The sequence below is a fragment of the Alternaria infectoria genome (genome assembly GCF_024043175.1).
Source record: "Alternaria infectoria strain BMP 0036 chromosome Unknown scaffold_1, whole genome shotgun sequence".
In the NCBI taxonomy this organism is placed as follows: Eukaryota; Fungi; Ascomycota; class Dothideomycetes; order Pleosporales; family Pleosporaceae; genus Alternaria; species Alternaria infectoria.
The window spans coordinates 2,445,843-2,467,967 of NW_026250690.1; the positions used below are offsets into that span (position 1 = coordinate 2,445,843).

At 51.8% G+C, this 22,125-nt stretch overlaps 9 protein-coding genes across 9 annotated transcripts; 7 read left to right on the forward strand and 2 right to left on the reverse strand.

The window, feature by feature from the left end:
- Window positions 1-654: 654 nt before the first annotated feature.
- Window positions 655-1,252, forward strand: J4E92_000822 (uncharacterized protein; the record flags this gene model as incomplete). The annotated part of the gene is made up of 2 exons (XM_051492236.1): window positions 655-883; window positions 933-1,252. The coding sequence occupies 2 exons, from the start codon at window positions 655-657 to the stop codon at window positions 1,250-1,252; spliced, it is 549 nt and encodes a 182-aa protein (XP_051357748.1).
- Window positions 1,253-2,042: 790 nt separating this feature from the next.
- J4E92_000823 (uncharacterized protein) lies at window positions 2,043-3,389 on the forward strand (the record flags this gene model as incomplete). Its single annotated transcript, XM_051492237.1, has 1 exon — window positions 2,043-3,389. The coding sequence occupies one exon, from the start codon at window positions 2,043-2,045 to the stop codon at window positions 3,387-3,389; it is 1,347 nt and encodes a 448-aa protein (XP_051357749.1).
- Window positions 3,390-4,402: 1,013 nt separating this feature from the next.
- Window positions 4,403-5,179, forward strand: J4E92_000824 (uncharacterized protein; the record flags this gene model as incomplete). Its single annotated transcript, XM_051492238.1, is given in 2 exon segments — window positions 4,403-4,407; window positions 4,423-5,179. 2 exon segments carry the CDS (start codon window positions 4,403-4,405, stop codon window positions 5,177-5,179), a joined length of 762 nt encoding a protein of 253 aa, XP_051357750.1.
- Window positions 5,180-7,412: 2,233 nt separating this feature from the next.
- On the forward strand, window positions 7,413-9,179 carry J4E92_000825 (uncharacterized protein; the record flags this gene model as incomplete). The annotated part of the gene is made up of 5 exons (XM_051492239.1): window positions 7,413-7,616; window positions 7,681-7,841; window positions 7,898-8,089; window positions 8,140-8,446; window positions 8,496-9,179. The coding sequence occupies 5 exons, from the start codon at window positions 7,413-7,415 to the stop codon at window positions 9,177-9,179; spliced, it is 1,548 nt and encodes a 515-aa protein (XP_051357751.1).
- A 2,655-nt stretch (window positions 9,180-11,834) lies between these two features.
- J4E92_000826 (uncharacterized protein) lies at window positions 11,835-13,496 on the forward strand (the record flags this gene model as incomplete). Its single annotated transcript, XM_051492240.1, has 1 exon — window positions 11,835-13,496. One exon carries the CDS (start codon window positions 11,835-11,837, stop codon window positions 13,494-13,496), a length of 1,662 nt encoding a protein of 553 aa, XP_051357752.1.
- Window positions 13,497-13,798: 302 nt separating this feature from the next.
- Window positions 13,799-14,993, reverse strand: J4E92_000827 (uncharacterized protein; the record flags this gene model as incomplete). Its single annotated transcript, XM_051492241.1, has 4 exons — window positions 13,799-13,971; window positions 14,031-14,198; window positions 14,258-14,400; window positions 14,455-14,993. 4 exons carry the CDS (start codon window positions 14,991-14,993, stop codon window positions 13,799-13,801), a joined length of 1,023 nt encoding a protein of 340 aa, XP_051357753.1.
- A 446-nt stretch (window positions 14,994-15,439) lies between these two features.
- J4E92_000828 (uncharacterized protein) lies at window positions 15,440-16,465 on the reverse strand (the record flags this gene model as incomplete). Its single annotated transcript, XM_051492242.1, has 1 exon — window positions 15,440-16,465. The coding sequence occupies one exon, from the start codon at window positions 16,463-16,465 to the stop codon at window positions 15,440-15,442; it is 1,026 nt and encodes a 341-aa protein (XP_051357754.1).
- A 2,191-nt stretch (window positions 16,466-18,656) lies between these two features.
- J4E92_000829 (uncharacterized protein) lies at window positions 18,657-19,829 on the forward strand (the record flags this gene model as incomplete). Its single annotated transcript, XM_051492243.1, has 3 exons — window positions 18,657-18,993; window positions 19,046-19,351; window positions 19,399-19,829. The coding sequence occupies 3 exons, from the start codon at window positions 18,657-18,659 to the stop codon at window positions 19,827-19,829; spliced, it is 1,074 nt and encodes a 357-aa protein (XP_051357755.1).
- Window positions 19,830-20,187: 358 nt separating this feature from the next.
- On the forward strand, window positions 20,188-22,089 carry J4E92_000830 (uncharacterized protein; the record flags this gene model as incomplete). The annotated part of the gene is made up of 4 exons (XM_051492244.1): window positions 20,188-20,217; window positions 20,297-20,706; window positions 20,733-21,332; window positions 21,834-22,089. The coding sequence occupies 4 exons, from the start codon at window positions 20,188-20,190 to the stop codon at window positions 22,087-22,089; spliced, it is 1,296 nt and encodes a 431-aa protein (XP_051357756.1).
- Window positions 22,090-22,125: the final 36 nt, after the last annotated feature.

Consider the following 22,125-nt stretch of genomic DNA (forward strand, 5'->3'; position numbering starts at 1 on the left):
CTGCGCCATTATCAACGTGTCTTCTGCATATAGTTTCTAATGCATGCAGCAGAACGGCACCCCTCCTCTGGCCACTTAGGCAGTTGCCTGGAAGCCTTGCGAAAGCTTTCCGGAAGTATGCAGCCTGGTCCTTCGTAGACAACCCCTCGAGGTGCTGATCTCAACGTCGCACTTCTGATCGTCATATGGGGTATAGGGTTAAAGGCACTCCACTGCCACAAGAATTGCCCTTCGTTACATCGCTCCTTGTTTTAATGACAGACCGCGCTTCTTTTGTTGCAGGGAAATCGAATTGACATTGATTAATTTGTCTTGTCCAGCATGCCCTATCTTACATGATGCAGCTTTCAAACGCTTCTGACAGCGGTTCACGGCCAATCGATCGATGCATATGCAGTCCATGGCACAGCTTCTTGAACCGAGGGGCTGTCAGCCTTGCTCCTTTGCCAGTGACACATCTACTACGGTGTGGTTACACGAAACAATTTAGTGTGGCGCAGTCACCGGTGAAGTCTGCAATGAATCGATCGCTAGGCAGAGACATCCAAAAGATGAATAAAAGCCATGCATCTGTCGTTGACTGTAGGAAATACCCACGAAGCTATACTCTCTATCACCAAATCCTAGCCGAGAAACCGAAGAGATCCCGCAAATATGACCGACATGGACAGCCGCATCCTGCAAGTCCAGACCATGACTGGGTATCACTTACAGAACAAGCTGCTCTGTGCAGAAGCCTTGCAGATGAAGGAACCGAATTGTCCTCTTCGCGTCGAAGGAACACTCCATCTCTTCCACAAGAACAGAGACCTCGAGTTGGTCGGAGACGCTGTCATCGATGCTGTGCTAGCTACTATGTGGTACGAAGCGCGCGATCACAAGGGTATTTCCAAACTACAGCGCTCACCATAGCTCGATACTGATTATACCAGGTGAGCGTTACAGCCTCGCAGCTTGGACCCAGATGCGCAACGATCTCGTCAGCAATGAGAAGTTTGCTGAACGTGGGTTCAGCCTTGGACTGGACAAGCTCATCATCATGAACCGGGGCATGAGCAGCCCATCTAACGACATGGTGGCGAACACCTTCGAAGCCATTGTGGGAGCTATACACGTAGACGCACGAGATGCATCTTTCGCCGCTGTTCGCAATGCTCTCGAGCACATGGGATTCTTTGACCATCCTCTACTCTCTGGGTCGTTCACTGTCCAGCACATCACCACTGGACTTGCCGCCACCACTCTTGCTTAGGCCTTCGCATTCCCGTGATAGGTTACAGAGAGAACACCAGAGTGGTCCGCAAGAAGGGACGCAGAGCGCTTGTGAGTGCTGTTGGAAATGGTTTGCCTTCCTTCGTTTGTTACCATCTGGAATCTGGAAATTCCAGAAAGACATTGAAAGCGCCACTTACTTCGACACCTCTCATAAGAGCTCTACGCCCCTTCTTGCGGACCACTCCGGGGATCTCTTTGCCGCCTGTCCCTGGATTGCACGCTTGTCTCGCAGTTACCAGGCCGATCGACCGCAAACGTTTCAAAGTTGAGATCAAGCCGGGGGCAATTCTAGTATCACCATGGTTCAATACGTATACAGGATGCTTGCGTCTATCACATTCATTTCTATCTCATGATCGCACTACTGCGTTGCTTTTATAACTACACGCTCACTATATACAAACATACCAATATACAACCCCCCTCGTTCCGTCATTTTGCCACTCGCGCCTCACTTTGTAACAAGACGGCATTGTATTAATGAGAACACCAGTTTCACCCATTCACCCAGCGAAATATCCAGTCGCAAGGAAATTCACCTCGATGGTGCGCTTGTCAGGTAATTATGTCACGACAATGTTCCACTACACTCACAGAAGTGCTTCACGATGTCAGCTCACTAGTAAACACATAATTTATTCCTTCATGGCGTCTGAAGTAAAGTCACTCAGTACAACTCCGTCTCAGGGCGTACGCAACCGAGTCCCAAGCTTTCATCAGAACGAGCTCTTTCCGAACTACTGCAACACACTATCGTCACAACTACGATGAACCCGCAACCAGAACCAGATATGTCTGAGGGAGATCAAGATCCGCGGTTCGTTACGGTGGCCAACGAACAAGCGAAAGCCGCCGTTGGAGAAAACAATTGCCAGAACGCAGAGACCATTGATGATCTATTCAATAGAGTCATTGGCGCCATTCATCCCGAGGTTCTCGCCGCCATCAAGGCGGGAGGAGCCGATCTTGGTGAGTTCACCATGGACAATATGGACCTTGAGTCCTGGCAGATTGATATTCCCCTCTCCCCAGAGCAGAGCGACAGCCAGTACCATCAGCTGCCACAGTGGCACGAAGAACGAAATCCGTATAACGAGATACGCTATACACCAACAGAGCCGAACGATACGAGTCTAGACGATGCTCGTGTGGCCGCTGTGGTTGCTTTTGCTAGAACTCGCCAGCATGCGCAAATATCTCGAGGTTTGCTCAGTGAGCCGCAGACATCACCGACAACACCACAATATATTTATCCGCCATACACCCAAGCGAGAGTACCGTGGATGCAAGAACAGTTACAACTACAAAGTCAACCCATGATTGATACATCGCAACAACAAGTAGCCGGACGTCAGTCTATGGCATTGCGGCCAACAGTGCCGACCCCCGAGCCAATGCAAGATCAATCGTGGCGTCTAGATTTCACACGTCCAACAACGCCACAAGTAGCAATTCCTGCTTTCTCGAAGGCGCCCACTCAGATACCACGCGCAATTGCCGCCGCTCCCCCCCAGAGCATGCATTTCGCCAACTTCGCTGAAGCACAACAAGCTGCGACCACCCGCGTCATTCACCACAACTATCATCCCCTGGCAAACGACAGCAGCTTTCCCCAAGACGAAGCGGCCCGCAGATTCTACATTCGTCGGCTGTACGACGCCTTCACCGACATCACCCAATGCATCGACAGCGCCACTGTTGCCAATTTCGACCTTCGTTGGGCTAACCTCTCGTCCGGTACCTCCCCCTACACGCCAGCTATGATCACCACAGTCTGTCATGCCCTCCTCGCCATCGCCATCAACCTGCACACCCATGGCCCCATCTCTCTCAATGTCTACGATCAAGGCAAGTTGGAGAACGTGTACAAGTACCGCGATCTCACATTCAGTGCGCGCATCGACAAGGTGTGTGAGCTGATGCGCATCAGCAAAGCTAGGTGTGGAAATCTGCTCAAGTTTGAGGGGCTGGAGATGGTGGTTGCTACGGCGCCGTTGCTCATTAGACAGACGAGGAGTAACTATCACCACAATCGGAATAGACAGGATGATCTTGTTGCGGGTAAAGAGACGGAGGCTGAGGAAATGGGGCATGACGATGAGAATGAGGATTAGAACGGGCAGTAGTGACAACTTCCGTCCTTCCTCGCTAGATTGCGTCTTCTTCTGTTCCAAATTTAGCTGAGGCGGACCGTTGTACTGGTGCTTCTTTGAAAATTTTGGCATTCTCATGTATTCGTAGTAAATTACATGAACCTTTTATCGTCTCGCAGACTTGTTCGTCTTTTGCTTAGATGTGCTTTGCACATCCTAACGCGCGCGTGCTCACTGAACACTGTGGCTACTTCGTGGATGATAGTTTGCAATAAAATGGGTGCTTTTTCATTAAATGATGCGACTTTCGTGGGCTTTGATGTTGTGGTTGTGATGGTGAGCAACGTCTCTGCCCTGGTGGCCAAATCATCGACGCGTGACGTCACTTTTTAGCCAGGCCTGGTACGTGCTCCGAGCTGCACGCGTCTTCGGTACGTGGCTTCCCTCTGATCCACGTTACTGCAAACTGGCAAACTCTCGCAAAGCGATGATCGTCTTCGCTCTCGCTGCTGCCTGGAGACTTCGGAGAAGAAACACCAAAAGTCGAACTGGAATTCTCAGCCTACTCTGGTTTCGCGCGCACTGCATCGCGTTGCGACGCGACGCACTACGTCTTACGATGAACAGTCTAATGGGCATCAATGCTGGCCCGTACCGTCTTAACGTCTCGCGCGCCTGCTTCATTTGAGAAGAACAGATTAATGCGTTCCATTCACCGCTCGGGGGTGCTGGTGTTTCACGATGTTGCGCTGCTTGCTCCTGGCGTTCACGCGATCATTCTATCGCCTGGCAAGGTGCCCAGGTGCATTCACACCACCTGCCTATTATGGTAAAATGCGCCTTCTATTTCAGGTTTAGACTAGCAGCATACATCGCCGAGACACAACTCAACCCCAGTTTAGGACAGTATAACAGTCAGGCATACATATCTGAAGATGATACCTCCAAATCCACAGCAAGAGCAGGAGCAGGACGCATGGGATGCTCGGAATGCTTCATGGCATATTCCTGACGCAAGAGTGTATTCGTCTCCCATGATGTCAACAAACTACAGCAATAACTACGTCAACTACGGCAACATGAGTCCACATATTGGCTACGCTCAGGATACGCCAGCTGTCAATCCAATGTTCGCCCCTCAGTACTCTGCTCAACAAGTTGACCAACATAGTGTTATTGCGCCGCCTAATACTTACCGAGGTACACAGAGCTACGCACACTCTGCTCACCCGTCCGATATGTATGCTTCTCTTGATGAGGCTATGGCTGCCATGCCGTCACCTGATTGGAGCCCACCCATCAACGACGACACCCTTCCAACGTCAGATGCGCACCGCCAGGAGTGGGTCCAAAAGCTCCTCGATGCCGTCAACAACGTCAAGAATACCCAAGGCAACAAAGGCAAAGACTTCAAGAAGCGTTGGACTGATCCGGTGAAAGGGCCAAGTAACTACTACCTCTTTCTAGATAAACTCATCCTTTGCTGGAATATTGGGGATCTTGTAGAGCGTTTGCACCGGGTTGGGCCATCGGCACTGCATTCCTTCGACGACAATTTCTGGGAATCAGCAGGGCGAACACGTGGCTGGACGTTCCAACACCGGATGAATAGGATCATAGAACTGCTCACTGTTTCCAAGACAAGGTGCGACTCCTTGCTCGGCGGCAGTAGTCTGCAGAACATCGTAGCCAACCCAGGGGAGCGCGCCGTTGCAACCAGGACACAAGCAAGGCAGAATGCGAAGCGTGGTAAGACGCTGAAGGCTGGCCGGGTGGCGAAGAAACGGAAGGCAACAGGGTATAAAGGGTAGGCATTTTCTTTCGCAGCGTAAAAAATGATCAACGAGGTACCTCGTGAGTCTTGGTATCAAGCCTTGGTATTCCGACTAACGGACTTGTTTGCCAGTGACCTGTCGTGACGTTGTAGCGAGGAAGCGATACCTCTTTTCCCTGATGAGGGAATGAATACCGGAGAGTCTCATCCTGTCGTGACCGCGATCGGTGTGATGGCAGTGACTACCACGTTTCTGTCGGAATACGGCACCGAATAGCGATCATATACTCATCATACTGTGCTCAACGCCTTCAACTAGTGCATCTGAATGTTCGCTACGACTATGCCAACGCTTGTCTTGCTCCATCAAGTCGACTTGATATCGCCCAGAAGAAGTGTTTCCGGATCACTCGAGGAAGTCGAACGATCTACATCCCGCGTAGACGCATGGATTTGCGGCCGCGGTCAAAAGCAGTTGCCACATCCGAACTAAGAGCCGCATTTATGCAGGGCCAGAAGCTACCGGGTGGATTCGCACGGCGTGTGATTGGTGTCGCTGCCAGGACCGTGTTCGGTATTTTCGCCTCCCCATATCCCGCTGTGCCTAGATCTGTGCCAAGTTGGAAGAGTAGAATGCATGATGCATGCGCAAGTGGGTGATCTAGCTAGAGCGCAAGTCAATCCATCCGTTTCAAAATTAGACAGACCCTTATCCCTTGAGAAGGTTAACCATTGTAGGTCTTCCGGTGAAGATGGGGTTGTGGCTTGCATCCGTTCGAGCTACGCAAATCTTCGGCTAGATAGTGGTAGTTCATACCGAATTCTAATATTGCGAAGGATTTAATCAGGCACAATTTCGGCGCGTATAGCCAGAGTCTCGGGGCTCGAACCGGAAGCCGTGTAGAAATGTGGCCTCCATGGGCGCATGCCCTTCCTCAGGCCACAACTGTGGATACGATATTATGCAATTGTTACCACGTCCAAGAATACACACGAGTAATTGTAGTCGTTTCGGCGTTTGAACTCGGAGTCTTGGTGTGAAGGATTTAGCGAGGACACGGGGGGCCTTCCCCCGTCCAAACGTTATCGCCTCCGCCGTCATCCCCACATCTCTCCTTCATCCACCCAATCCTGAGCATCTACCGAACCATATTTGGTCTTTTCGCGCACCAGCAAGGTTGAGGTCAGGTCATGTTAGCCAGCACACCTCTATCGCCAAGACCGGATTGTCCCCGCTCACACTTCATGTCTCGTGCGCGCTTGCTGTTCACTCTGCCGCGTGCGCGAAACATCCAACCACCCAGGGACCGCAAGCCGCACCATCGGGCCTTGCACCAGTGCTTAGTCCGCACATAACACCAAAAACAGTCCAGACCAACAGTTTGACCGGATGCGTGTTGTCCGATCACTAACAATAGCTGAAGGCGCGGTGTTGGGACGTTGCCACGGGCCTCTATGAACAAAGGATGGGTGTTGAAAGAAGCCCACTCAAGGGCGCTCGGCTGACGACGAAGCATCTTGGCCGTCGTATGTGCCGTTCTCCATCTTGGCTTACAACGAGGCGAGAAAAGCTTCGGCAGCCGCGGCGGCACAGCTCGTCGCTGCGGGGTCAGTCGCCAAGTTTTGTGGCTGCTTCACTGGCTCGAAGCTTCTTTGCGAGCAAGTCTCGCGAGGAAGCTTCGCCAGCGCTTGCGGAGCTTGGTCGGACACAAGCACAGAACGGTTTTCGGTGCTACTACGCATATCAACGAAGTATGTGTGGTGTGGTCGCGCAATCTGTAGTCGGAAAGTTACCACGTTTGCGGGAAATCGAAAGGGCGACCCCATGGGGAAGATGTCAACGGCGTCGTAGGATCGTCACACCCACTTCTTTCCTCCGCTCTGAGAGAACGCACTGATACGTCCGATCCGACCCCGGGACATGTTCTGTTTTGTCACTTGCGCACAAGCGCTAGCTTGGCCCACCGGAAGGCTTAGTGCAAAATAGCGCTCTTGGCGGACCGGAGATGGTTACATTCACTGCAAATCGAACTGCACGGACGGACTTGGCAGAACTTGGCTCGCATCAAGACTCAGCGGCTGACTGACATGGGCGTTGATAGTATCGTTACGAGGCGTTCTGGTCAGCCAAGATGACTGCGGGTATATATTGAGCTCCCCCGCGCTCGATCTTGAAATCAGCAGTGCGATCGGACTTGCGCCTACATCTACAGGGCAGTCTTCTTACCTTCTCATTGCCTCCAAGCTCTTTTCAAGTTACCATCAGCACCATGGCGAGCACCAACCGCCCAGCAGACCCATTGGCGAAGGGCATCATCCCCACCGCCAAACAGAGTCTCAAGGATCTCTTCACTTGGGACCAACGTGTAGTCGTTCGCAATGACTACGGCGAGGAGCACTGCGAGTGGCAGAAGCCAGAGCCTCTCAAGAATCCTATCAGCCTGTTCGCTCAACTCGGAGTTAAGGATTGGCTGGTAAGTTGTGACTGTACGAAGTGCATGTGAGACATATACTGACTTCGTACCCCTACCTCTGCAGTACTTCCTTGTCGGATTCCTCGCATGGACTGCCGACGCCTTTGACTTCCACGCGCTGTCAATTCAGACTACCAAGCTTGCCGACTACTACGACACCTCAAACACTGCTATCTCGACGGCCATCACCCTAACACTGCTTCTCCGCTCCGTCGGTGCTGCTATGTTAGTAATACCCATGTACGAACTGTATGTGAGACAAATACTGACTGGTTTGTAAGGTTTGGCGTGGCTGGCGATAAGTTCGGTCGAAAGTGGCCCATGGTTCTTAACATGATCATCTTGGGTCTTCTCCAGGTTGCTACCATCTACGCTGGAACTTTCCAGCAATTCTTGGCTGTACGGAGTCTCTTCGGTCTCTTCATGGGAGGTGTCTACGGAAACGCCATCTCCATGGCGCTTGAGAACTGCCCGTAAGTACATCTGAGTTAATTACATGGAAGTCCCATACTGACATTCGCAGGGTCAACGCCCGTGGTCTTATGAGTGGTATCCTACAGCAAGGTTACTCATTCGGTTATGTGCTCGCAGCTTGCGCCAACTTGGGTGTCGGTGGTGCGACCAACACCTGGAAGACCGTCTTCTGGGTCGGCGCCGGTTTCTCGATCGCTGTCGGTCTCATCCGCGTATGCTTCCCTGAATCGAAGCAGTTCCTAGAGGCAAAGAAGGCTGGGCACAAGAAGGCGCCCGGTGCCTTCTGGGCCGAGACAAAGCAGATGCTTCGCAAGGAGTGGAAGATGTGTGTCTACTGCATCATCCTCATGACTTGGGTATGACAGGCCGCTTCTAAGTTGATAAACTGCCGCTAACATCTATCAGTTCAACTACTACTCCCACACGAGCCAAGACAGCTACACTACTTTCATGAAGGAGCAGAAGCATCTCAGCCCCGCAGGTGCTACCCGTGCTTCCATCCTGATGAAGACCGGTGCCTGTGTCGGTGGTACCATTCTTGGATACACCTCGCAATGGTTCGGTCGTCGCCGCATGATCGTCTGCGCTGCCTTGATCTCCGCTTGCCTTATCCCCGCCTGGGTCCTCCCCACCACTGAGCGTGGTCTATCCGCATCTGGCTTCATGATCCAATTCTTTGTCCAGGGCGCTTGGGGTGTCATTCCCATCCACTTGAGCGAGCTGTCACCACCTGCTTTCCGATCCTCTTTCGTCGGTATCACCTACCAGCTCGGAAACATGATTTCCTCGCCCTCCGCTCAGATCGTCAACGCCGTCGCCGAGGCCACTATGATCAGCACTGCAAAGGGCGAGCAGTCTCCCGCTTACGGACCAGTCATGGCTGTTGCGACTGCAATCATCGCTCTCGGTATTGCTGTCACTACTGCTCTTGGCCCCGAGAAGAAGGGTCGTCACTTCGAGGAGGCTGGTCCTATCGGTGCCAACATTGAGCCCGTCAAGGATATTGAGACTGGTAGCATGCACAGCGAGAAGGACGGTGTCAAGGCAGTTGAGGTTGTTGACGGCTCCAACCACAACGAGAAGGCTTGAGCATGCTCTTCCACCAGATCTTGTCTGCAGTGCAGAACATGATTAAGCGGTTGAGCCGCTGGCTGATACCCATGATGATGAAACCAAATAGATCCATATGATCATGAGATACGATGAATGAATAAAAACATAAAAAACAATAATTCCTTCACTTCCTTATGCTTTCTGGATGATGTGTGCCATGCTCAATCGCTATTACTAACGATGCATAATTCCTCTCGCGCATTTCACGTCATGTGCTTCACACTCTCCACATTCGCCCTGCGCATGCTCCACCGTAGAACGGAGCAGAGCCTCATGCACTCTTCCCTCCCGCACGTGGTCAGTACCAAGATCGCCCAGATCCGACTACTGTAATTGGGTGGATACAGTACCGGAGGCCTTGTTTGGTTTCGAGTCATGTCGGAGTAGCAATGGTCCGATCGCGGCGTTTGCCTGACAAGGTATACCGAAGCCTGCCAAGTTTACGGGTAGAGTGGCACGGTGGTGGGGGTCGAGATGTTGTTTTTCCAGTGGAATGTGCCTGCTTTCTGATTATACTGCCTGATGCTGATGTGATGCTATGCGTGAACCACATTGGCAGCGCGAGGTGGCTGATGGATTTTGGTGTGCAAGCCACAGCTTACTAATGTGGCGCCACAGATGAGCTCATTGATGCAAATCTGGATTTCTCCATCGCGACCTAGGTAATGCCAAGGTGCGGAGATTGCGTTGGAGAACTGCAAGCTGCCAAATTGCTTAGTCTAACGCTTTATCTCTGCTGAGACGCACTCACTCTATAGATCTCCTCGGGATATATGACGACTTCTTCGATTGAAAATGCGTCTCAAGGCGTACCCATTTTGTACCTAGGTACCTAGGTAATCAGGCTGTCGCAAGTGCATTTGCGACGGCACAGCCTCCTGTAGCCGCTGGTGCATAGGAGCAGATAGAGTGTGAGCAGCGAACGGGGCGTAGCTATCTTGCCTGACCGCACAGCTTGGTCTTCCGGCAAGGCAGAAACGCCTTCCGTGGTGCTGCGGTAAGTGGCGTACTTGGTGTTGCGATGTGCAACCAGTCATTGAAGGCCGCGTCGCGTGCAGTCGCTGGGGCATGCACACTCAGCCTTCCACACACACACATGAAGAAACTTCCAGTACACAGCCTCGAAGACTCAGCTGAGCTCCAGTACGACTTTGCCCCATACATGTTCGCACACGACCGCTCGAGCGCCCTGTTGAGAAGTTGCCTTCATGTGTGATGCACGAACACTGGAGCGTCAGTCGCATCCAAACATTGAAATCGTCTTGAACGTTCGTTGAAGTTATTTCTACCATACTTTGCGTTATAATACTGACGATTTAAAGCGCATGTTTAGAATGCATAGGTGTGGCTGAAATTACACTGATTCTTCAGCCGCCATGGAGACTGCCGGCCTTGCTGTTGGCACGCTTGCGCTCATTGGGGTCTTCGAAGACTGTGTGACGCTCCTCTCGCAGATTGGAGCGGCCAAATGCATGGAGAAAGATTACACACTACTCAAAACAAGGCTTAACTTCCAAAAGACGCTGTTGCTCCAATGGGCAGAACGACTGAAGTTACACGATGTCGATGGGTACGATACGCGACTGGACGACCCAGACCTCCGATGTCTTGTGCAGCAAGGTCTTGGCTGCATTCTCGGGCTTCTGCAAGACGGAGACGTACTGGAACAACGTTATGGTCTGAGATCAGCTGACGACGTAACGGATGTCTCAGCGGCTGTGACTGATCGACCGCGGACAAGCTTACGCAAAAGGTTGCTCAACTTCCGACCCCTTCTCAAATCGTCGAATTCTCAGTTTGGTCAAGGTGGAGACTCTCTTTAGTCTTTAAGCAAAGATTGCAAAAGCAAATCCTCCAGTTTCAGTAGGATAAAATGGGTCATCAAAGACAAGGAACAATTTGAAAGCCTTATTTCCAAGTTATCGGATCTGATCACAGACATCAATCAAGTGGTCCCACGCCGGCTGGACAATGCGTTTGGCCACACTGTACAGAAGCATGAAACACAAGCTTTGAACAGCGATTGCAACTTGGATAGGCGTATCGATTCTTACGTAGTGAACAAGAGCAAGCTCGTGGGCGACGAAAAGAAGGCATTCGATGAAAAATGTACAAAAAGGATTCTGGACCGACTTTGGTTTCGCTTAATCGACGATAGAAGAAACAACATCGCCGCAACTCACTCCAACACCTACGAATGGGCCATCAAACCGCCTGCATCTGGGGTCATTTGGGATGACTTGGGAAAATGGCTACGATTTGGACGCGATATCTATTGGATACATGGTAAACCGGGCAGCGGTAAATCGACGTTGATGGTGAGCAATATTTAAGCATGAAGTTCGTGCGAATAGTGTACTAATGTTATGATCAAATTAGAAATTCCTGTACAATCACCCCGAGACCATGTCGTCACTACGCTCGTGGGCAGGTCACAGAACATTGACAATGGCCTCATTCTTCTTGTGGAATATCGGATCTGTAGAGCAAAGCTCACAAGAAGGACTTGCCCGGGGATTGCTATATCATGTTCTCGGGCAGAACCCAAAACTGATACCTGCAGTACTCCCGCATATGTGGCAAGAAGCGCAAAATCGCACTAGCGACTTAAAAGTGTTGTCGAACACCGAGATGGAGACCGCATTCGAAAATTTAGGCGCTATATCAACGAACGGAGCTTTCGCCTTCTTCATCGATGGTCTCGATGAGTTCACGGGCAACGAACGAGACGGTATATCCTTTGTGAAAAGCCTCGCAACCAGCGCAAACATCAAGCTCCTAGTTTCAAGCAGGCCCATTGATACATGCATCGCAGCTTTCTCCTCTGCGCCGCAGCTGAGACTTCAGGATATAACGAGACCGGACATCGAACTGTACATCAACGACACTGTGAGGTCACACTCCTATGTCGCAGAGTACAAGTTCGTAAGCCACGAAATCGTCCAAGAGCTGATAGAATACATACAGAACAAAGCAGATGGTGTATTCTTATGGGTCGTGCTTGCGTGCCGCACGCTCCTTGAGGGGTTTGAGGCCTACGACAGCGTAGAGGAAATACGACGTCGCGTTGAGGAATTACCACCGGAACTCGAAAGTCTCTTCCGCCACATACTCAACGGCCTCCCTACTCGCTACCTTCAACAAGCTGCGCGACTTCTGCGAATTTGTTACATCCATCGCTCACTACAAATCGAAGACAAGACATCAGCCGTTAGTTTAGCCTGGGCTTATGAAAAGAACATGGAGACACGCGCAATGGAAGATTTCACAGAACCTAATCTCGATGAAAAGAGATCCAGAACTACGATGTTCGAAGGCCGTTTGCGTAGTCGATGTAGAGGACTCCTGGAGGTCTACAAGTCCTTTATGAGCAAGGATCCTTACGTCGATTTCATGCACCGTACCGTATTTGAGTTCCTCAGTACTCCGAATATTTGGGACATTGATTGCCTGCACATCAGTGACCACGCTTTTGACGCCAGCACGGTTTTGGCATATATGTCCTGCTACACCCTGTACAACAGCGAACTGGGAAGCATCACGGGGAAGGATAGGGCTTTCTGGACTGCCGTTGCTTATGCGCAGGAGGTGGAACAGAATTCGCCTTCGCACATGTCCCGCTTACTTAGCCGTTTCGCTTTTGCGATTCTACATGAAACAAACTACAAGAACTCAGATCTATCCCCTGTGTCCGATCTGTCACTGGATACAAATGCTATTCTACTAGCAATAGAAATCGGCTTCACAACTTTCGCCCAAAGACACGACCTCAAAAGTTTCAACGACCTCCGGAAGCTGAGAAGCGGGCAAGAAAGTCCGGGATACAGCCTTCTCTATCACGCTTTTCTGAGTCCACTGTTGGCTACAAGCGTTGTATATCAAGACGAGTATGCATGTTATCCGGGTATGATCGATCTTCTTATCCGCGCTGGCAGCGATCCAAACGACAGTATAGAACTGTCTGGGGATGATACGAAAACTTGCTGGGTCGCATGGATGGAATCCAAGCACATGGTCACTAGGAAGAGTTTCCGTGCTGTGGATGATGCTGAAGTAACGATGATGATGATTCGTGCCGGTGCAGCTCTCATTCCTCAAAATCCCGATGATCCTGCAACTGGCGTTGCTCATATCGCTACAGAAGACCACCGAGGACGCCTCACAGATGCTGTGGGCCAATGGCTGAAGTTGGCGCCTGAACTACCCAGATGGGAAGATCGGGACAAGTTGATAGCGCTCTGCAATGGGATTACAGCTGCAGTAGCAGCAAGCTACCAACCCAATTATAGCTGAGGAGGCAGAAGATAAGCCAACGGAAGCTTCAACTGCTTACCGTGGTACAGGGTGACAGATAATCGGGCATAATTACAGATACAGCGCGACGGACCGCCTTCGACTAGTAAATCGGAAAGACGTATATGAGGGAGTGATTTCAACTGTTTTTGCTCATTTGTGGTATGTATCAGCGCAAAAAGCCCAAAGAGAGGAGTTATATACAGCTATAGCCAAAACTCATAGCATATTCAACGAAGATGAAGAACGAGCAAGTCTCCTAAGTAACCTGCAGGCTTCCCTATGCCATTATTCCAAGATGTTTATTTCCTCCTGTTCTGGCTCATGCCCAGAATCTGTACCATGCGGACGAAGATGTTGATGAAGTCCAGCTCGAGCGAGATGGACTCGTTGACGGGATCCTTGGGGATCAAGCCGCGCTCGGCCTGGCGCGCATGGTTCAGCACCTTCTGCACGTCGTAGAGCGTGAAGCCTCCTAGTAAAACGGTCAGTGTATGTCTTACAGGCAATTGATACAAGGGGAAAGAGCCTGACCAAATACTGCAAGACCTCCATATAGCCAGATGTTCTCGGTGAACATAAGTGTGCGAGCAGCGGTGGCGGGAATGACGAGTGGAGCGAGGCCAGAAAGCGCCACAATGGCCACGCCGCCCAAAAGCGGTGCGCCTAGGTAGAGGTACTTGTCTGTCTTTGCGGTCGCACCTGGAAATAAAAAGTCAGTGTGTGTATCTTCCATGCACTTCGTACGGGCCACAACTTACCAACGAAAGCAATTGAACCCATCATTCCGGCAGTGTAGAGACCGGCGCGAGCGAGGATGGCAGGGTGCATGAAGAAGAGGGGCGACAGGAGGAGGGCTTGAGTACCGTTGAAGGCAGTCCAGAGGGCGTACTTTTGGACGTAGCTGCGTCGGGTTAGCATGTCTACTCCACAACACAATATCGATATCCACACTTACTTAGACGGCGAGGTAGCCATGGTGCCATACATTGTGCCGATGCTTCCTACCAGGCCAACTCCAAGTACCAGCCATGGGTTTGCGCTCATGAGCCTGAAGCTCCAGCCGTTCATGTGCAGCGCGCGGGCAGCAATGCCGATCATTCCAATACCGAGGCCAGTGTGCATGAAGGTGTCGTTGAGGTATTCGCGCTCGAATGGCGGCATGCCGCCGTCCTCGCGTGTCTCGCGGTTAAAGATAAAGTTGATGCCTAGAAGGGTGGCACCGAAGATGCCGGCTCCATACAGCATGCGCTGTCGCAAGTCGCCCTGCGCCACCGGGTTGTATGCAGCCTGCTGGTATCCGCGTCGGAACGCTTGCTGGAACCTGGAAACATTGTGCGATGTCGATACCGTGGGCTTTGCGGGGCGGAAGAAGTGCGACTGCTGCTTCAGTGGCGTGTTGTGGAATGCGCGGATTGTGAGGGTTTGCGGTGATTTCGGCGATGCTTGTCGCAATGTTGCCGTGATGGCGAAGGGTCTCCGTAAGAGGGACGCCATGATGTGTGTGTGCCTTTGCGATGTCGTTGTCGATGGGGAGGTGGAAGGCGGCGCGATGATATATGTAACGGGTAATGACGTTTTGCGTGGTGGAAAGCGCGAGAAATGCCAAGCCGCCTTAACTCCGAGGCATGTTCACGCTATTTGCTCGTCCACGAGGTCATGCATTTGTCACTTCACAGTCATGATGAAAGAGCCCATTCGGGTGACATGTTGTATGCATTTCTCTGAACTATATTTCGGAATGGCGCACTTAACTTGTAAGAAATTGTTGGAAGCTGTGGTCCAGACTAACGGCGATGGTAACACAGCGTAATAGATTCCTCATAGCACGTACACGTCTATCGCGAACTATTCCCTTTCGACTCTAATTCATAGTTCCCTTCTCTTCGCTTCTCTTGCTACCAATACAAACGTCACTCTTGCGCTGCGATGCCAACCTGTACTCAACAGCGTAAAGAAGAGCCTGAACGTCGATGATCCGATGGAGGGTAGTCAGATTTCTGACTCCTCGATGATGTCCTGTACAATAGCAAGCTTTTGATACCCATCAAGCTGCGATGTGAGTTATGTGTGCTTGGTGCCGGCTGGAAGGGAATCCGGGGTAATGCTGTAATTTCATCATCCCGGCTGTACATCGATGTCAACTTGCTGCGTGAACTTCGTGGCGGTGTCTGGAGCTTGACAGGCATGGGGGCATTGATTTTGTCGAACTCTACAACGTGTTCTTTGATGTCGCTCACCGCATCATGGTACATCGTAGTGGGATCGGATGTCTTGATCCGGGTAATTCTGGCGGGAATCCGGCGAAGCCCCGGCGTATATGTTTCTGGCTGCTCATCTGGAGAAAGACTCGGAACATCATCCACATCTGGAGGAGGGGGATGGAGAGACTTCGGTATCGTCTCAAGTAGATCGAAGTTGAAGTTGAAGCCAGAGAAACGGCTAGGTGACTTCCAGAACTCGTTCGCGATAAGAGGAGGGCCAAGCATGTCTACATCTTTCTGGTATGCGTCCCAACGTCCCTGCGTTTCGCGAGCAGCGCCCTCTGCGCTTCTGATTTGAGACCGCTTGCGGTGGCCGGCGATTGTATGACGCGGGCCAAGGTCCTGGTTGTATATTTGCGAGGCACTTTCAAGCTGAAGGATCCGTGTTTGCATGTCGAGCATTGCCTCTCTCTGTGTCGCTAGCTCGGCTTGAACATTGTGGATGATTTCGATTAAAGTGCGGTTCGTCTGGCGTAATTGAGATTTGGTGATCGAGGTTTGGGATGGCCGCCTCGACCTAGAAGAACGCTGGTGCACGCTCGAGGACTCATAGGCTGCGGCGATGGATCCTTCGGGGCCACTCAACAAGTCCAGCATAGTTGCGCCAGACAGGTTTGCCTTGTGGCTTCGAGATGCGCTGTCGTCATGGTAGAAGGTATGTGCGGGTTTGGCAGGTGTACATGGAGAATTGAGAAAAGTCGCCATCTTGCTGTATGCGTGCGTGAGAAAGCTGGAATGACGACGGTCAAGTAAAGAAAGTTAGTGCTAGCGAGCATGAACGCCTATATTGATTTTGCAAAAGCATTGCAATGTTTCGTCGTTTCTTCATCACCCTCAGACGCCAACCCGTTTCGCCACTGTGGTTAACTTCGCAGGCATGCGATGCTGATACTATAAGGAGTGCCGCCAGGGGCACGGAGCTGATGAGCATTACCATTCGTTCAATGTGCAACGGAGGTGTGGCGCTGGGCTAATCGCGTCACGGTGAGCACACGAAAAGGACTACCAAACATCGTCAAGACGCTGGTGTCGGGGCTGTCCTGGCGTTGTGGGTTTCAGCTGTCGAGGATCGTGTTTCGGCCAGGAGTGCGGAAGGCACGGCTCCAGGCTGTCGAGGTCGCTTGCACAGACCTGGATGGCGACTAGCGCAGTTCTTAGCTCATGGAGAACATTCCGGACTGCGAAGCTCCAGCCTCCAGAAAATCGCGAAGCTTATGTCACGTTACTATACCTACTGCTACAACTCCAAGAGCAGCAGGTCTGTGTTTTCCGTTCAGGAGTCGCAGGCTGCTCCTTCCTTGCAGCGACACCTTGAAACCCACGCAGGGTGAGCCATGCCTAGGCACTTTCTGCCGGCGCGCAAGAGCGGCTTTACGCACAGATAGAGGACCTAGCAAGGAAGTTCCTGTACTGCTAATATCTCTTGCAGAGCATAGTCGCGTTATTGTCTTCTTTGGTTGCCTTATGCCGGCTGCGGCAGCAATACTGATGATGAGCTCTTACGCACCCCGCAATGCCCCTGGCACGTGTGTCTTCCGAGCTCTCTATTATGCGAAAGCCACTCACCTTCTAAACCTGCGTATCAAGGCTCCCGATACTGCTACCTCAACCACGCGTACTCGCCTCAACCACGCTCCTGCTAGTGGCATATCGCCGCTTGGGCTGCCGGATATCCATAGCCTATCACGGGGGTGCTGACGATGCGCGGTCTGCTCACCATAATCACCTTACGGAAACTTCGACAATATACGTGCTAATTTGAGCGCTCAGGAATGAATGAATGTCGTCGAAGAGGGGGAGAGTATCGTCCGAAGATACCGCAAGGACAGTCCACCTCTCGGAACCGAGTGGCTGTTCTTGAGCGAGTGCTCCGAGGAGTAAGAGGAGTCGGTCTCACGGTCTCGACTGCTAGAGCCCGGTAAGAAGCATGTCACCGGCTTTACGACAAGTGGAAATCATTCCGCGGTGAACGTGGGTAGAAGATCGAGCCATGTACAGAGCGCTGCTCCCAGCTACGTGACATCTCCAGTCCCATGTCACCTATGGCAGCTGCCAGGATCTGCATCCATCCAGGCACATGAGACACGCACACTCGGCTCCATAGGCCCGACCCGTTCGAAGACATTGTTGGTGCTGAGAAATACGGGTCATGCCATTTGCTCCACCTTACGAGCCTGCCGGTTTTCATCAATGCAAAAGTATATCCAGATGGTGTCTTGGCCGCCCGACTATACATGTGTAAGCCCCAGTAAAATCCAACCGCCCTCCCCTCGCTTAACCGAGACTGGCTAAGTAGATTCAACGAGTTTGTATCTGTCTTCAGATGCAGCGTCAAATAGCATCCCACCAACCTCGAACCAGAAGGTATTTACCTATACAAGCTTGGGGATGCTCGCTTGTGCATTTTTAGACGTATAGATCCAGATTCGCATCATGACGCGGACGCATCACACCGCATTCAACTACCGATCACCACGCGCAGCACTTCCGGTTAATATACGACTGGTCGACATTAGCCACACGTCGTCCTGGAGAGTCGTACCAAGACTACCATGCCGCATGCACTCCGCCGCCAAGATCGGGCACTAGATGAACGCTAATCTAGCTGCGGCGCGTGTACCGAAGCGAGCAATTGCCGCTGCCTATCACAGCCATGTTGATTATGGACCTCATCCTAGACAATCTGTGGAGAGTAGCACACAACAGGGAACGCAGTTTAGACTGCGCGGTGACGAGAACAGCGACAGCACAGATGTGTAGATCCAGAACGATGTCATTAGCACCTGCAGGAATACCGCACCAAGGCGCAGCAACCGGAAAGTATAAGAAGGCCGACTACATGGCATCTTGAGATCACCTTGAGCCTCCTCACGTCCACAGAGCATTTGCAGACATCATGGTTCAGCTCACACAAGCCCTCGCTGCCATTCTCTTGGCTACCGGTGTTGTCGCGCATCCTGGTGGCAACACCAACAAGGAGATCTTGAGGAGGCAGGCTCATTTGGATCATCCCAACCGTCGAAGTGTTCAGGCGTGTAAAAGGGATCTCGTCGAGACCGGGTGGGTCCGGGAGCAGCATCAGAGGCGTGAGGCAAGGCTCCACGAGCTTCGGGTTGCAGCTGGTTTCGCGAAGGAACACGAGCTCGTCCGTCGTGACGTCGCTGAAGTCGAGGAAAGCTACGGTGCCGAGGCAGCATGCACGCTTGACCCTGAATCCACTGAGGGTCCATACTGTAAGTGGAGAAGGTTGCATCTCTTGAGACAGGTTGGCTTACAAACTGATAGGGGTCACCGGTGAGCTCGTTCGCCAGGACCTTTTGACCGGAGAGAAGGGTGCCATCACCCACTTGGACGTCAACATTATCGACACTTCATCTTGCAAGCCTGTCACCGATGCCTACGTTGAGATGTGGGGAAGTAACGCCACTGGTGTCTACACGGGTGTTCAGGCGAAGGGCAATGGCGACGGCTCTGCTACCGCTATTGCGACCAATGCTCTTCGCGGCGTGCAACCCACCAGCGCCAATGGTACCGCTACCTTCATTACCGTTATCCCAGGACACTACGTCGGCCGCACGAACCATCTCCACAGTACGCTTCACTCCTGTCTTTTACCAACGCCTTACTGACAACCCTAGCCATCATCCACCATGGTGCTAAACTCCTTCCCAACAATACCATTCAAGGTGGCACGATCTCGCACGTCGGTCAGTTTTATATCGAGCAGAACTTCCTAGGCCAAGTTGAGAAGACTTCTCCTTACAACACGAACAAGCAAGCCATCACCACCAACGCAGTTGATGCGCTCTTCAACATGGCGAAGCAGGGTGGCGACGACCCAGTGATGAAGATTTCGCTCATTGGCAAGACTATCGAAGATGGGCTCTACGCTACCATCGATGTCGGCGTCAATCCCCGCGCGAGACAGAATCCTCAACCCGTAAATATGTGGACGGCAGATGGTGGTGTACCGGTCAAGGGAAGCCCATGGACAGGATACCCCGATACTTGCTTGTACTGTGGAATGAGGCCCCCGAAGGAGAAGAAGGACGTTCTCTCCGAGGAGTAAATTGCCCTGGGTAGAAAAGACAGCGTAGTGTCGTGGGCCGTGTCACATGCGTGGCTGATCCTGATGACTCTCAACACCGAGCAATATTGTACATAGCTTAGCTCCTAAGAATCAAGCTGCAATGTCTTGTACGAAATCTGGGAGTGCATCAAATGCGACGGCATAATAAATGTAATGGGCGGTATGTGAAAAGGTGGATGTTGTGGTTCGGGCGGAAGTACCTGGGTAAGCCGGCAACCTACAAGCCGTTCTCAGGGGGTACCTGAGTGCCAAGAGTCTAGCACGCGCCCCGCCCGCGGCGTTGGACGCGCCCACGCGTCGTTCCTCCGCTCGACCTGCTCAACAAATGCACGCGACCATGTCGACCCTCCCGGTGCTGCCGGCAGATGTACATCTTCTGATATTGGATTATGTATGCGCGGAGACCCTAAGACACCTCCCATCGGCCGATGTGCTAAGTCCAGCAGATCCACTTGCCTTCGCACCTCCAGGCCCTATGTCTGACGTCGAAAGCGCTATGCGACCTCGCCAGGCCTCGACTGTATCGGAAGGTCACCATCAACGTACTCGATCCATCGGAAGTCGCACGGTTCGAGAACTGCATGGCCGAAGGTGCCCAAGCGCATCTTGACGCTACAAGGAGCTTGACGTTGATGGACAGCCTTCCCCCGGCAGAAGCTCCCGAGTTCCAGACCAAGCCGCATCGACGCTTCGACCGTGAAGACAGGTTGACATCTGCTCAAAGTAGCGCGATAGAAGCGATACTAGACTATTTCCCTCCGGACTGCCTACAATCTTTTCGGTGCGTCCTCGATCTTCGGAATGCTGCACATGCCAGCCTGTCGCATGCTCTCGTCATAACCTCGCGGACTGTCATGTCAGAACTTTACTGAATTGTGATAGGTTCCTCTCGACCCTACCGTTGCCGTCGAACATAGCACGCGAATTTTTCCTTAAACAAATGGGCACATTAACACACGTACACCTAAGACTCGAGGACCTATTTCAATTACAATACCTCGACTGTGTGCGAACTGCGGACCTCTGGCTCCCCCATCCAGAAGAAACCTGGTCGGAATTGGAGGAAGAGAACTTTCTGGACTCCCTGGAGGACATCGGCAAGTATAAGGATCTGGAGAGACTGTACCTTGGAACCAAGTTTGATAGGTATTCACACGATCTTAGCCGAAGACTCGCCGAAACCTTTTCGTCTCTAGACGAATCGTATGGGCGCCTAGAGAAGCTTCGCCAACTTTCAATATCCGGAATCCCTCTCGGCATCGATACATACGGACTCAGCAAGATTATATCGTTTCCTCAGCTCACACATTTGACTCTTTGGGCATGTTCCTGCAGCCAAAGGTTCATCTCCAATTTGGTACATGAGCTTGGCGACCAGGACTTATCGTTGAAACATCTAGGACTGGAGCTAGTCGACGACGACGAGGTGGAAGACCCGGATGATGATACTCCCTACGAAGAGGACGATGACGCCGTCGAAGAGTTGATTAGCCGCTGTCCTGAATTGAAAAGTCTGTGTTTGCAGTGGAGTGATAGGGGGTGGATAGATTTCACGTTGGAGTCCTTCAAGCAAATTCTGGCGATTGTTGGACAGCAGCTTGTTGTTCTCTCGATACACATGTGGGACACTAGAGGGCGCTTAGATGACAGCGAACCACCATTTTGGGAAGAGATATCTCTAGCATGTCCAAACTTGGAACAACTCGCGTTCAATCTTAGCTCAGGTATAATGTTGAATTACAAAGGCGGGTTCGATCCAGACTTGGTAAGACTGTACAGTATCTGATTTCACGTTCCATCTCTAACATATATACAGTCACCCATCTGCAAATTGACCAAGCTACGCACCCTTCAACTTCGGGAAAGGTGGGGTCACGACTGCTGCAATTTCGGAGAGGAGAGTGACGATGTTTATGGAGACATCGAGCGCCAAGCTCATCTATTTGCAAAAGATTTCTTTGCGCATCTAGAAAACCAATCTAGCTGTCCATCCCTGGACACGCTCGTACTGGGCATGGAAAACCAGGTCACGAACAGCAAAGAATTACAGGTCAGAAATCGCGGAAAAGAGATGCCGCCCGCGCGTTGCTTCCGCCGAACACGCAAGATTCGTGATGATGAAAGCACGCGCAGCGAATCCCTTCCCATATCTTTGGCAGAGTGCCGAGCGACAAGTGACTACACAGAGGTTCTCGACTGGTACACCGGCTGTGAGTGTCTCTATGCGAACTGCGTGTGAAGATATACACTGACTTTATACTTCAATATTCAGGGC